At 53.2% G+C, this 15,092-nt stretch overlaps 1 protein-coding gene across 1 annotated transcript in view; it reads left to right on the forward strand.

Moving 5' to 3' along the window:
- NSG2 (neuronal vesicle trafficking associated 2) overlaps nucleotides 1-14,877 on the forward strand; it is a 44,317-nt gene extending 29,440 nt beyond the window's left edge. Inside the window, exons 4-6 of the mRNA XM_019741508.2 lie at nucleotides 11,162-11,272; nucleotides 13,195-13,822; nucleotides 14,382-14,877. Of these exons, the coding sequence (XP_019597067.1) occupies nucleotides 11,162-11,272; nucleotides 13,195-13,386 (303 nt within the window). The 3' untranslated portion in view covers nucleotides 13,387-13,822; nucleotides 14,382-14,877. The remainder of the gene's footprint in view (nucleotides 1-11,161; nucleotides 11,273-13,194; nucleotides 13,823-14,381) is intronic.
- Nucleotides 14,878-15,092: the final 215 nt, after the last annotated feature.

Genomic DNA, 15,092 nt, shown 5'->3' on the forward strand with positions numbered 1-15,092 from the left:
TGGTGATTGACAAGCTTGCAGTGGAAGCTCCAAGGCGTCTCCTTGCCCAGCAGCTCAGACAGGAGGAAGGCCCAGGTGTGCTGAGCAGACGAGAAAATAGAGGCTCAACCTGGCCTGCCTGTGTGACCCTGGGAAGTCCTTGCAGTAAGACGGGATAAGCACGTGTTCACCAGATGGCTGTGTGTGGGTTCAGGAAGGCAGTGCCTGGCTTGTAGCAGAAGCTCAGTCAACCCCTCCTCGTCCGGGGAGGGCGCCCGGCCTCTGTGGCGCTGTTTCATGGACACCTGCCCCTGACCCCCGTAATCCCCACCCTGCCCTGTACTGTAATCAGTCACAGGTGCTCATGGTGCCACCTGGGAGCTGCCTGCCCAGCCCCAGACCAGTCACACGCCCTGATCTACCCTGGACCTCGTCACCTTCCTTCTGCCAGACAGGGGACAAGTCCTGCTTTCAGCCTTTGCTGCTGTCTCATCTTGAACCACCTGCTTTTTGGAACCTTATTTCCTATGAAACAGGATTGAACAGCTCATCTTTACAGGGTTGTTGAAAGGTTTAAAATAGAAGCACAGTTTGGTATCTGCTGCTCCCATTTAAAAATTGGAAAGTTTCACTTATATTTTAGGATCTCCGTCTCTCCTTGAAAAAGCACATCAGCCATGTTGGGGCCTCATTCCCATTCTTGACCAGAATCATCTGGGGCCCGGCAGCTGCTGTCCCTGTAGACGGGGCGTGTTCCCTCCAGTCCCCAGTGCACCCTGTTTATCACACCTGGCCTTTTCACTGGCTTCTGCTGTCCATCTGCTCTGTGTTCGCACACCCTGGGTGACCCGGAAAGGTTGGTGCCTTCCCGCCTGACAGCTTGTTTAGACGTCGCTGCACATGTTCAGGTCTCCGCTTTGCTTTCGCCTTTGATTTATCTGCTTATAATGACACCACCTTGTGAAGTAAGGCCTCGGCTTCTCCATCCTGTAAGAGGTTCACTGTCAAAGGTCTTAATATCCTCTGGTTCAAGTTGACCGATGGTTTGAATTTTCTAAATGAAAAATACTTCAGGAGGCCAGAAATTTGTCTCCTTCAGAAGCCAGGCCCCCCTACCCTCATTTCTTCTTTCTAATGCTTATGCCAATAGCAAAGTAAACCGGGCAGTGAATTATTGCTTTGAAATGTTCCAGTTTAAACTGCGCTTTCTCTTTCAGGGGTTCCACACATATTAATGCATCGTGGACTTGGGCTGGAGTCACGCGTACTTCTCACTGCTCCTCCTTCCTGTGGGGAGTTTCCCCTCTGGGTTCTGAGAGAGACACTTACGTTATTGCTCATAGAAAGTCTGAGGCCACAGATGTTTCTTTTTCCGTTTCCTTTTAAAAGGCAATTTACTTAGCGGGCCCCAGAGAATGGGCTTCTTTAATGGGTTTTTAGGGTCTTCCATGGGGAGCTGACCCAACAGCGTAATAATGCAATCTTTCTGGTTTGGGGACGGAGGGCATCTCTGTATTCCAAACAGCCGCTCCAGGGGCAGCCATTCCAGAGGAAGTGGAGTGAGGAGAAAGTGCACACAGCCTTTGGGATCACACCTGAGTTCAAATCCTGCTTCTCCATTCTGCCTTATTTGAGTTTCCTCAGGCAAGTGACTCAATGTCTTTGGGTCTTAGGTTCTTCATTTATAAAATGGGGAAAATGATACCTTATGGGGCTGGTTTTAAAAAGGATTAGTGGGAAATAGTGTTCAAATAACCACACCATGCCTGCTAATTCCTACTGTCCATTGTAAACCTTTCCCAGGAAGTCATCTTGGATGTGGGAATGTGGCCCACACGCCAAGCCAACTTCCTCTGCAGGGAATGACCCCACCTGAGGAATTAAACAGTGCATGGGACTGAACACAATAGACGCTCACGCTCCAGATCTACCCTGCCGTTTCAGTGTCGGCTTTTCTACCCAAGAGATAATACCATGGCAGAAATTGTGCTGGTACATTCCCTCACCAGACATGCTTCAGACCAAAGCCAGACAGGTGGTCTGTGTGTTCTGACGTCACCTTTTAGTGCTTCTGGGAGCCAGGAATCATCGTAACTCCCATGTGATAGATGAAGACACCGAAGCTTGGAGGTGTCACAGAGCTTGTCCAAAGTCAGCAGAAAGTGGGGGGAGAGCTGTCTGTACTCAGGTTTGGCACTGGCTCCAGACCAGCTCTGGCCAGTAGTGATGGCCGCTTCAGCCTCGTCCCAAGATTTCACAAGACCCCAAGGAAACTGTTTCTTTTCTTCTGAGTAGGCCAAACAGACCAACAAAAGCCTCCCAGGTCCTTGTTTTTGTCCCTCTGGTTAACTCCCATGGGTAGGTATGCCCATGAGTCTGCAGAATCCAAAATAAGAGAATGAATTTGCTAGTATTTAATGAATCAAATTATTCCAAACATGGAGCCATGGGACACGCAGAGGGAGTAGGATTTTAGATCTTGCGGCGTGTTTGCTCTTCCCAAGTGCTTGGTGAGAATGAAAACTAGGTGACCATCTCAGCACCAGCTGTGTGCCAGGTGCTGTGCTCTGTGTCGCCACACAGTGACCCCATTTCCAGATGAGAAAGCTGAGGCCCAGAAAACGGTGTAAGCGACCCAGGAGGTGGTGGGGCTGGAATCCAAACAAGGCTCTCTGGTCCCCACTCTGTTTTTCTCCCTTTATTGGGACAGAACAGACTGACAGAAAGTGTTCCACCCGAGTCCACACTGAAACATACATGTGTAGCTGAGACCACTGCGGCTTGGCAGCCAAACTCGGCCCCTAGGTGTTACTTAGAGGTGAAAAGTGCCTTCACTGGACCCAGTGGCTGTGGAATCAGCCCACTCACCCACGCCTGTGGGTTGGCCAGGGCTCGGAAAGGGGTGGGCTGCCAGAATCCTCCTGCGGCCCCCTGCCACGGAGGTCTGTACGTAAGGACAGGTCCCACCTGGCAGACGAAGCACTGGCAAGCACCCATAAGAGCCACCCTCTCCCAGGAGCAAAGCTGGGCACGAGGCTCGGGGTGGGAGGCCTAAGTGGGTGTCTAGCTTCTCGTCCTGGTTTGCCCTCCCTCACCCCGGGGAGGCGTCTTCTACTACAGGCCAAGAAACGAGCCGTCCGACGAGCACTCATCATCAGCGGAGGGCGAGACATGTGGCAGAAGGTGGGAGAGTTTGTTCTCGGTGCCTCGTGCAGGCCCGCCCAGCAATGACGTCGGGGTCACGATGCCGCCAGGGTGCAGAGGGTTGGACCAGAAAAGAGATGGCCCACGCTCCTCCTGTGTGGGGACAGTGACACCCCTACCCTCGCCCTGACCCAAGAGGCAAGAAGACAGTGAAGAGCTGCTCATGGGCCCTGGGCTCTGGGCGGCCGGAAGGGAGACGTCAGAGGCTGGAAGCCGGTGCCAGGGCCTGGGTGAGAGAGAAGAAGGCCTGGCACTGCATGCCAGGCTCTGTAAAAGAAGATCCACAATGCCTGCCCTCCAGGGGAACCAGGAAGGGGGACAAGGGGAGCGGCGTCGGATGTCGCCCAGGAGGAGGACCCGCGGACTCAGCAGATAGCTGTACTCAGGGCTGTGACTTATTACAGCAGAAGGACACCAGGTACAGTCAGCAAAGGAGGAGTGGGAGGTGACGTCCAGAGGCAGCCAGGCCCAAGCTTCCCATCCTCTCCCAGTGCAGTCACACAGCACACGTTTAACTCCCCCCGTGATGAGTTGTGACAACACGTGTGAAATGTCCACCAGGGAATCAGGAGCGCCTCAGGGCCAGGGCTTTTACTGGGGGCTGGTCGTGTAGGCTCTCCCGCCCGCTGCCCGACTTTGTGCCCAAGTGCCAGACTCCCAGAAGGAGGGCAGCTGCTCTTACTATTCTGGGAATGGTGGGGACACCCCTGGGCGCCCAGCTCCGGACGGCTGCCAGGGGCCACGCTGGCAGCAGACCTTTGCAAGCGTGGCAACGTCAGGCCAGCTCCTTTTTCCCTGTTCTGTGAAAATGCCTCCAAGACTCCTCCCAGGCGGGGAGTGTATGTGTGTCTGTGTTTCTGTGTGTGTGTGAGACTGTGTATGTGTCTGTATGTCTGTGTCTGTGTGTGACTGTGTGTCTGTGTATCTGTGTGACTGTGTGTGTGTATGTGTGTGTGTGTGTGTCTGTGTGACTCTGTGTGTGTGTCTGTGTGTGTGTGTGTGTGTGTCTGTGTGTAGGGTTGGAGGGGTGAGGAGGTAGCTGGCTGTTGGAGGAAGAGGTCCCCTCCTCCTGGACAAAGGGAGACATTGACAGAGGGGCGCATATGCTGCCTCCCCAGCATGGCTGTGTGTGTAGAGGGCCGCGCTGCGCGTGCTGTCGTGGAGCTGACAGGCGCTATTTCTCACCCTTGCATGAATTACGGGAAAGTGTGGAGCAGCTTCTCTGGCTCAGAAACCCCCACTGGCATGCCTAGCAGTGCCACACATTGGAACTGGGAGAAGATGATTTCTAATTTTCCAAACCAATTTTGCTGACCTGATTTTTTTTTTTTTTTATCAGCTGTTCTGCCAAGAAAGGGGATTGAGGAATGAAAGTAGCTTAATGGGACAGGCTATTTGGGCTGCAGGGCTGGTGTCTCCATGGAGACGGAGAGGCAGGCTACATGTAGACATGGGTGGGCTGGGATGCCGGGAGACGGCTGTGAGCCTGTGACTAGGCTGGGATGTGTATGGACAGCGACAGCCCTGCTCTGGGGCCTGGCTCTGGGCTTGGGGAAGCAATGGATGTGACTCCGCCAGAGCTCACGCAGATGCTCTTTGTGGCAGAGGTGGGCAGGGGGTCAGCAGGCCCCATCCCTGCCCTCGGGAAGTGAAGTCTGGTGGGGCAGGTTCGTGGGTGAAGAAGTCATGGTAACACAGAGTGACACGTGACCGTGACCAGGACAATTGCTTGGGAGCCACAGAGAGGCCTTGCTCGTGAGGCAAAGGTCTGGGAAGGCTTCCTGGTGTGTGTGTGTGTGTTCCTAGGGCAGTAGCAATTGGTGACATGGGACAGATAAGCAGAGGCCACATGGTGAAGACAGTGTAGTGCCAAGGAAAAACATGTGTTTTGGATCCAGCCAGACCTGGCTTCTAGGTTGTGCTCCACTACTGACGGGCTAGAAAATCCCACCACTTTCCTCTGCAGTCCTCAGGTTCATCACTGGGAAAGCAGGACTATCAACGGTCTCCACTGTGTGGGTAGGTCCAGGGTAGGGCTGAGAAGATCCTGTGTGTGCAGTGCTGACAGCCAAGGGAGGTGAGTTTCTTGCCCTCCTCGCTCCGGAAGCCAGACAAAGGATTGAGACCTTGTCTTGATCTAACCACAGGCTCCAGCTCATGTGCATGCAAATTTCCTGGACTTGCGTGGAAATGCTGGTTTCTGGCTGTGGTGGCCAACGAGGGGGTCAGATCTCTGGGTGTGGGGCCCGGGACTGCATCTGCTCTGTCTCCTGACATGTTCCGAGGCTCAGTGAAGTCGTAGACCCACTGCGTCAGGGCAGGAAGTCAGCCCCACCTTGAAATGGTCAGAGAAATAATTTCGGAAGATCCTTCAGGAGCAGCAGGGACGGTGGATTGGGACGGGGAGGAGGGCAGACCATGTCAGAAGTGCTTTGCTGCGCCATCAACACAAATCACCAGCAAACCCTTTAAATAGTAGGACCCGCAGGCCCTCAGAAGCCCAGAGACAGAGCACAGCCTGTGTGTGTGTGTGCGGGGGGTGGCTGTCGGTCCGGGAGGACAGGTCACAGCTGGTGGCAACACAGTATAACATCCAATGATTCTCTGCTGAGGTAACACCTGAACCAAATTCAGCTCTCAGGATGCACAACGGTAACGGTCCCCGTGAGGCCGCAGGAAGCAGGAGTTTGTCGCTTTGGCATTTGCACAGCGCTGCTATTTGCATTGTTCCTCTTGGTTGTAGCTCATGACAGTTTTGTGTAAATTAGTGTAATGACGTGGAGCCGCTTTGCAGATGGTAAAGCTGGGGTGGTCCAGACCAGGTGTGTGAGAATATTCTATATGATCCGGAGCGGATGGGCCGCAGTGTGTAAAATGGGAAGAAGCAGAAGGAGTGGCGCTTCCCGCAGGGCTGCACATGGGCAGGAACCAATAGCAAGCGCATGAAAGCGGACTTGAGATGATGGCAAGATCATAGTGGGTGTTTTTCCTCTTAGATTTCCAATATTGTTCTTATAATAATGGTGCAGTGCATTTTTAATAAAACAATGAACTCTAACATAGTTTTAGATTCATCAGCCGTGTAAGATGGGGTTAGGCAGCTGGACTGTAGACCTGAGTTCAAATCCTCACTCCGCCCTCAGATGCATAAAGCCTCTCCGTCTGCCTCTGAAAGACCATCTGTCAAGTGGGCACATTGATAGTACCTCCCTGCAGGGTTTTGAGGACGTGTGTCTATGCTGCATGGATGCTAACTGAGGTCGTTACCATGGCGAGGCCTATCCTGGGGCTCCATGCACTACCACGTTCTGCCTTACAGCAGCCAGTGTGAGGCAGCCATCGGTGTCACCCCCATTCTAGACAGAAGCAAGTTGAGGATTCCCAAGGGCAAGCAACTTGCCCAGGGTCACATACAAGTAAGTGGCAAAACCGGGCTTTCAGTGTAGACAGCCTGGCTCCGAAGTCTCTCCTCCATTCAGTGGCGGGTGCCAGGCAGCGGGCCAGGAAACCAGGGTGTCACTGGGGCAGAATTTATGGAGGCTGTGATCCCCTCACACTTTCCACTCAAACCCTGTTGTCAGGATCTTTGAGGCCGAGCCAGGAGCAAGGCGCTGGGTGGCCTGATTCTGTCTCTGGAGGTTCCTGCTCTCACATACACGATATGAATGTCTGTGGGGCCGCTCTGTTTTTATCTCCCCACAAAGTTTAATTTCCCTGAAGTGAGTAGTTCTATTGCTTTGAGGTTTTCAGGGTTTGCATTCTTCATAAAAGAAAGGGGGGGGGGCTTTCGGGTATTGTGGTGCCAAGGTTTTGCGGGACGTGAAAGACAGTGAAGTCCACGCCTCCTGCCGCCAGGATGGGCCTGGATCTGCACCCTGGCCTGGCCGACAGCGGGAGGGCTTGGTTTTGCTCCTCTCCCTTCCTGACTCCTGGGATTTCCACATCTGTGGTGACATATCCTCTAAGAAGAAGTGTGCAGTACACCGTGTCTTGCTTCATTGCACGATTGTGGCAAATGCAGCTGTGGAACCAGGAGACATGGATCAAAAGGATGGTTAGAAGTGGTTAGGACCGAGGGCCTCGGAATCAGACATTCCGGAATCCCGGTCAGGCCTGCGGCTTCAGGCCTCAGACAAGTGCCTCTGCACCTCTATTTGCACAGCCGTAAAATACGGGTAATACTTGGATGCAGAGGACCTGAGCTCCGGGATCGTGGCATACGCTGCACGAGTGGTTCTGGCCACTCTTACATAGTGAGTGGTGGTCCTCACCGCTGGCTGCACGTTGTCCCCACCCAGAAAGCTGACAAAAACACGCGCGCTCTGGACCCACTGCGTCAGCCCCGAGGGTGCTAGGCCTCTGGGCATCAGTGTTGACCTCTTTAGGGTCCTCGCTCCCTCCATCCATCCCTCCCTGTCTTTTCTTTTTCCAAGACCATCATCTGCTATGCTCCCCGGTGGAGCTCTGGGGGTACTGTGGTGATCAGACCCTGCCCCTCCCAAGTGGAGCTTTCATCAATGAAAGATGGAGTAAGGGAACCTGTCCCGTCGCCAGGCCTGCTGGGCCCTGCTCCATCTCCCAGCCAGCTGATGACCAGGGGGAGGGGAGTGTCCAGCCCGGCCTGGGGATGCCAGTGCTGGGAGGTCTTGTCCTGCTCCTGAGTCTGCCGAGAGCCGGGGCCTCTGCTCAGTCAGCGGTTGCCCTTGCACACAACCATGCGGTTGGGAGGCTTTCTGGGGTTACCCCAGCCCAGCATCAGGCTGGTGGCAGGTGGTGGCAGGTGGGCTGCCGCTCTCACTCGCTCTGTTGCACGTGCGGGGTCTGCGGCCACACCTTTGCCCAGTAGGCACGTCTGTGTCCCAGCCTGGCGGCAGCTCTGGTGAGGCGATGCTAGCAGGAGCTTAAGGTCCCTTTGACAGAAAGAACCTACCTGGGCTCTGAGCATTTATTTTTTTTAATTGCGGTAAAACTCACATCACACAAATTTACTTTAGAGTGAACAATTAGGTGGCATTCAACACATTCACCGTGTTGTGAAACCATCACCTCCATGTGGTGCCCCAACATTTCCATCCCCCCAGATGGAAACCATTCACATGGGCAGTGCCACCCCCACCCCACCCTCCAGCCCCCGGCAACCACCGGTCTGCATTCCGTCCCTGGGGGATTTCGTGGAAGTGCAGCCGTGCAACGTGTGGCCGTCTGTGTCTGGCTTCCGCCACGGAGCGTGGTGTGTTCGAGGTCCGTCCACATTTGTGACATCTCCCCGTCCTTCACCCCTTTGTGTGGCTGAGCCACATTCTGTCACCTGACGAGATCACAGTTTACTTATCTGATCCGTCAGTTGACGGACATTTGGGCTGTTTCCACCTCTTGACCATTGGGAAGTCTGGGCATTGAAAATTCTTTACATCTACTCCAAACATCTGTTTCTCCGTCCTCAGCATTGCGTCCTAGTCTTGGGAGTCCCCCTTCCCTGTACTAATCAAATCCTATCTTCGGGGACCCTCAGGGGGTACAGGTTCCAGCCTCACTGACCTCTCTGTCTCTTTCTCGATCTCTCTCCACATCTTGCGGGTGACTCCAGCCTGATCTCTGTACCATGTCACCTCACACTGTGACCACCCCACGCCCAAGCAGGAGGCCGATGAGAGTGCAACAGGCTGCGTCTGAGGGTTCAGGGGACAAATGGAAGGGTGGCCAGTGCACAGTGTCAACAGTAGCTTAGAACTGGACTTGACACGTCACCATCTAAAAGGAAAAAAAGCACTTTTCTCTGTACTCTCACAACACTTGACACCACATGTAGGGGGGTGGGGTTTCCACACTACGCAATTGTCTACTTCTCGGTGGACGTTGGCTGGAAGTCCTACAATTTAACTCAGCTCTGACCCTAACTGCCCGGGTTCGCCCAGACCCCATAGGAGAAGGGCTCAGTCCCACAAGGCGGACGCGAGTCAAGTCCCAGGCTGTCGGCCTGTGCTTCTGACTGGCTATAAACCTCTTCTCAGGTTCAGTGATTTCCTAGAATGGCTAACAGGGCTCAGGAAAGTGCTTCATTTATTGCAAAGGCTATTACGGGACAGACAGATGAGGAGATGCACGGGGAGGTCCGGAAGGGTCCCGAGCACAGGAGCTGCTATCCCGGTTGCCGGTTGGGGCTACACCACCCTCGCGTGCACGCTCTCCTACCTCTTCAGCCAGCGAGTCTGGCAGCTTCATCACATAGGCGTGATTGATTAAACCATCGGCCACTGAACTCAGTCTCCCTGAGGTCGGGGGCGAGGCTGACATGTCCAACCCTCTCATCACGTGGTTGGTTCCCTGGCAACCTGCCCCCCTGCTTCAGGGCTTTCCAAAAATCACCTCATTAACATAAACTCAGCTGTGGTTGAATAATAAAATACACTCTTTTCACCTGTAGGGATCTGAGCTATTTCAGGAACTGGGGACAAAAACCAAATACTATAACAAATATTCCTGGTGCTCTTTAGGAGCTCTGTGCTGGGAAATGGGAACTAGGACCAAATGTATACATTTCTTATTAGATCACAACGGCACACTGTCCTAAGACCTCATGCTCACAGACAGTGCCTGCCTGTGGGATTTGGACAGACGCCCTCCCTGCATCCTCCTTCTTTTCCTTTCAGAATCCCCCCCCCCCACCCCTTATTTAAAGCTGGCAACAAACCACTCTGTGTTCGGACCAACGTAGCCTCCCGTACCCTTCTGTCTGTATATACCGCACCCTGGGTGGGGAGGACCTGGGGTGGGGACCCCCAAAGTTGGGTTTTGTTTTGTTTTCTGAATCAAAAGAAACCTTGTCTCCATAAGAGGAATTCTGCCATATTTCTAGGCCAATGGACTCAAAAGGCACCAGTTTTCTAAAATAACATGAATAAAAACAATACTGGTTATATAACAATAGATACCCAATGTCGTGGGAGTTAGTTCCCCACCACTTTGTACACAGGCGATGGATGGGCCAGAGCAAGCCTCGGGGTACGGACGGAATCAGCCATTTACTCCTTTCTGACAAATCCTCATGGTTGCCCCAGGTTTGTTTGGTGCTATATTATTATTATTATTTTTGAAAGCTTGTGTGTAGGTCATGGTTAGCAGCTGGGTTTTCACTGAGCAATTTGAAGACCATTCGATGCTTTGGAGCAGAGGTGTGACATGCCTTGACTTAGGTTTTGAAAGGGCCTCTCTGGCCGCTGTGTGAATACACTGTAGGGGTCAGGCAGGCCACAGTTGGAAGGCTGTGGCGAAAGTGCAGGTGAGGTGATGATTGCGTGGGCCAGGGTGGGGGTGACTGAGGTGGCAAGAAGCGGTCAGATCGTGGATGTATTTGAAGGCAGAGATGATAGCTGCTGCTGGTCGATGGCATGTAGGATGTGAGAGAGAGAGAGTCAAGGATGACTTCAAGATCTGGGCCCTGCGTGACTGCAAAGGTGGAATTGACATTTCCTGAGATGTGGATCAATGCAGGGGTCCAGGTCTGGGGGGGAGCAGAGCGGTTTGGGTTGGGAATGTGTCTAAGGTGCCAATGGGACGGCCAAGTGGAGGGGAAATGAGCAGTTGATATCTGAGATTGGAATTTGGTGCTGGCATCGTGGTGGTGATGGAAGGCAGGAGTTCCGGAAGTGCCGTTCTGATGGGCTTACTGATGGGCTTACTGATCACCTCCCCCCCCCCCCCAACACACACACACAGTTAACAGGAAAAGTAAACGAGGGGAAAATCACACATTGGGCCAAAAAGGCGCCTCAGAAAGTAACCGGCCAAAAGAGTACAGGTGGTTTGCTCAAGGTCACAGTGCACGTTATGACAGAGCTGAGACAGGTCCGTTTTTGGGCCCCCGGTACCCCCACTCTCTCTGACACGCCAGACTGCCTGCTGGCTCCGATTCGCGGCTGCGCGTGTGGACCAAGGCGGGTAGCTGAGGCTGGTGACTCTCAGTTCTGTTTTCCTCCAGGTCACCATCCTCGTCAGCCTGGCCCTGGCTTTCCTCGCCTGCATCGTGTTCCTGGTGGTTTACAAAGCCTTCACCTACGACCACAGCTGCCCAGAGGGGTTTGTCTATAAGGTAAGGGCCTTCTGGCAGGTGAGTGGCCCCAGGTAGCTGTCACCTTCAATTAGAGTTTATCAATGTGTTCTTCTCATTGGCGTTCAAATTCTGGGTATGGCATTCTCCCTGCAGACTGTTTAAAATGTAATTTGTGCCTGGCACAGGGTTTCCAAGATTTCATGAAGGACTCAGTCTCCAGGGTGGCACTCACCAGAGGGACTGCACGTCCGCAGTGAGGGACAGTCACCCTCTTTCGAGACATGCTGCTGCATCTTCAGAAAGCTCTGCCCCACATGGTGGTGAAGACAGGGAACAGATGCTTCTGAGCTGGTCTCCCCCAGTCCTGACTCTCACTCTGACTGCTCCATCCTTTGAAGAACTGAAATGTCTGCATGTCTCTCCCCTCCAAGCCTCTTGTTTTCTCACCTGCAAATTGAGTGCTGAGAATGCCCACCCCACAGGCTTTTGTGGGACCTTCCGGAGAGAATTTAAGTAGAATCAGTCAGCAAAGGACCTTTTAGAGAATGGGCTCTCAGCAGATGTTAGAATTTGCTTCAGAGCTAAAGCGGGTGACATTAATATGTATAAATCACCCTTTACTGAGAACCTATCAGATGCCATAACCCTCTGTTAGACATTTTCATAGCCATTCCCTCAAGGGAGCTGCGTGCCCATTCTGAAAACTCCATTTCCTCGCTCCCACTTTACAGCTGAGGAAATGGAGATGGGAAGTGTTTGGTTAAGACATCAAGTAACGTCCCAAAGGGAGGGTATCAAATGTAGAATACCCCCACTGAAAATACATGACCTTCCGTTCTGCTGTGTGACTTCCTGAGACGCCATTCTTAGTATGAAGCTGAGGGTCTGAAAGGTTGCTGACAACTACCATGGAGGACAGTTGACTGAACAGTGACGTATCCACACACTGGACTCCAGGCAACAGTGAAAATAAGGGAGGAAGGTGTCCAGACACGGACGTGCAATATCTACCGTCAGGATAAAATGGAGGGAAACAGGCACTGCCTGTGTGTGAGGACGAGGGGGTGAGGGGTACAGCACATTCAATTATATTTTCAGAAAGAAGTTCCGGAAGGAAAAATTAAACAGTGAAGATAAACGGTTCCTGGGGTGGGGGGAAGGGAGGGAGCAGAGTCGAGGGGACGGCTGAGGATCCGGGCTCCCCGGCATGTCTTGTTGTATATATTTGTTCTTGACATTTGTAAATGTTTGACATGCCTTAAATAAGACCAAGTAATTCCTGAACATTAAAAACAAATGAACCAAAGAACCTAGCCCTATATCAAGCTGGGGACATAAACTTACAAAGAATTAAGTGTTTCAAACAACTGCAGCACAGGACCTTGACTGTACACCCTCAGCGGAACACATTCGAAGGCCACAGACAGCTGTGGAGAGAACTTCAAGTTCACTAGTTAGTCCGTTAGTCATGATATTGGGGTTATTTTGTGACCCTTGGATATGTATATAGTGTAGGACAGAGCAAATACGCAATTATGTCAATATTGTGAGGGACCAAGGCTTTTGATGGAGAGCGGATACACATAAAATCAAGGCAATAAGATAAACCATCTCTGGCTGTGGGAAGCAGTGTATGTGTGTGTGTGTGGGGGGGTCAACCTGGTGAGGAGCAGCCTGTGGGCCACCAACAGTGTCCAGTGCGGCCACACAGACAGGAAGTGCCGGTGGTGGTTGCCCTTGAATGACTGTCGCGTCACGTTTATTTCTCCGGCGTGTCTCGCGGACCTGTCAGCCTTGGTGACGATGATAGTGGTGATGGTTGGGAGGCCTCCTGAGTGCCAGGCCCAGGCCAGGTGCTGTCACTTGCCTTCTGGCCGTGGCCCCCGATGGGGTGGCCGTGTCCCAGGGCGGGCTGGAAGCAGTCTGTGAGCCACCCCTGACTCTGTGCCTCTCTTCCCCAGCACAAACGCTGCATCCCGGCCTCCCTGGATGCTTACTACTCGTCCCAGGACCCCAGCTCCAGGAGCCGCTTCTACACGGTCATCAGCCACTACAGTGTGGCCAAGCAGAGCACGGCCCGGGCCATCGGGCCCTGGCTGTCCGCGGCCGCCGTCATCCATGAGCCCAAGCCGCCCAAGAGCCAGGGCCACTAGAAGCCCACCCACCGCCAGAGGAGGGGGGAGAGGGGGGCCCGTTGGCTAAGCCGAGCTCCAGTGACAGACAACGCTGTGCTCCCGGGGTGTGGGCGTGGGGCGGGCGGGCGGGCGGGCGGGGGTCTCACCTAAACTGTTGTGCACTGGAGTTGTCTGAATCGGTATTTCTTTTTGTCTTTGATATTGTTGATTCGTCCCCGAGTCAGGCTCATGTACAAAGGCATGTTTCGTGTTGACTGTTCCCATGTAAAATATTTTCAAAGCCGCTGCTTATTATTTGTTAGGAAAAGATAAGAACAGAAAAGGAAAGAAACAGAGAACACCACCACCACCAACAAAAAGGATTAAACTGGCTGCATCTGGAAGACACTGAAGGGCAGTGAAGACCCTCTGGGCTTCTTAGATGAGACACTACCTTCAGCATGGGCTTCCGAAGGTACAGAATACCTGACGACGTGGGGGTGGGGGTGGGGGTGCTACTTAGTTGGAGAGGAACACGGGGAGGTTGGAGGGCCGAGTTGGAGAGGACTGATTGTGACGTTGTAAGCCCACGAAGCAGACAAGCCAAGTGCGCTTTTGCACGGGTGGCTCACGGCTGACCCACGTGGCCTGCGGATATGTGTGGTGTAAGCCAGCACTGAGAAGCGGGCAGGCTTTTTTGTCTTTTCTTGTGTTTCCAGATCTACACCTGGATACTGCCCGTGTGTGTGAGAGGGCAGGGGTGGCAGGGAAGAGATGGACAGGACGGGCATGTGACCTTGGGCCAAGCCCTAAGCACAGGCACCCGAGTTTTAAATTTTCGTTTGGTTGTTTGTTTTCCCCAAGTGCTAATAACAATGAGCAGAACAATAAAGGTCATTGCCAGGAACCTCAGGTGACAGCCAGGGAAGCTGAGATGGGGCTGCAGCAAAGCCAGAGCGTTTCTGGAGGAGGCTTTTGCCCACTCCGATGTGTTGACATGGGACATCTGTCCAAACTCTCTGATCTGGTTCTAGAAGCTGTGACAAGGAGGCAGCGTCCGGCCCTCCAGCCCTGGGGTTACATCAGGTCCTCCCAGGTCTCCTCTGTGGGTGTCGGCGCCAGGCCCAACAGGGCCAGACCTGGCTGGCAGAGGGGGTCCTTTGAGATGTGCTACTGTTTCCCACGAAGGTCTGACGGACCATTTGAAGGGCATTTTGTGTGTGTGTGTGTGTGGCTACGTTTCCGAACTCATCAGACACTACGGCTGGGTGATAAGACTGGCACAGCTCAAACTGTCCTGCCAAACGCTGCCACCTGACTTTTCCTCCCCCCGACCCTCCCAGCACCCCAAGTCACCTGTAAATTCATTTGTCATCCGGAGCAGAATAACAAATTGTCCCTGGCCAACCCGCTGAGCGCTTTATAATTTTGTGGTGTATTTTTGTCAGTAGGTAGCAGAGGCTGAAGTATTTTTGGTGTAATTTTTGAATTTTTCTGACAGGAAACAAATAAAGATAGATGTGTCTGAGAGTCGTGACCGTCCTTTTATAACTTTCTTTATCTTCTGCTCAGTGAGCCTGTCAGGAAGAGGCTGGGGGCAGAGTATCCTGTTAAGCTGGGGCTGGCAGTGGGCTGTGAGGGAGCCTCCGTCCATCCTCAGGTAGCAGGACCTTGAATGATGCTCAGGTGAGAAGCAAGGACCCAGAAACGCACCTGGGTGCTCGCCCCGCAGCCTAACGTCCTGC

This window comes from Rhinolophus sinicus, linkage group LG10, assembly GCF_036562045.2.
Source record: "Rhinolophus sinicus isolate RSC01 linkage group LG10, ASM3656204v1, whole genome shotgun sequence".
In the NCBI taxonomy this organism is placed as follows: domain Eukaryota; kingdom Metazoa; phylum Chordata; class Mammalia; order Chiroptera; family Rhinolophidae; genus Rhinolophus; species Rhinolophus sinicus.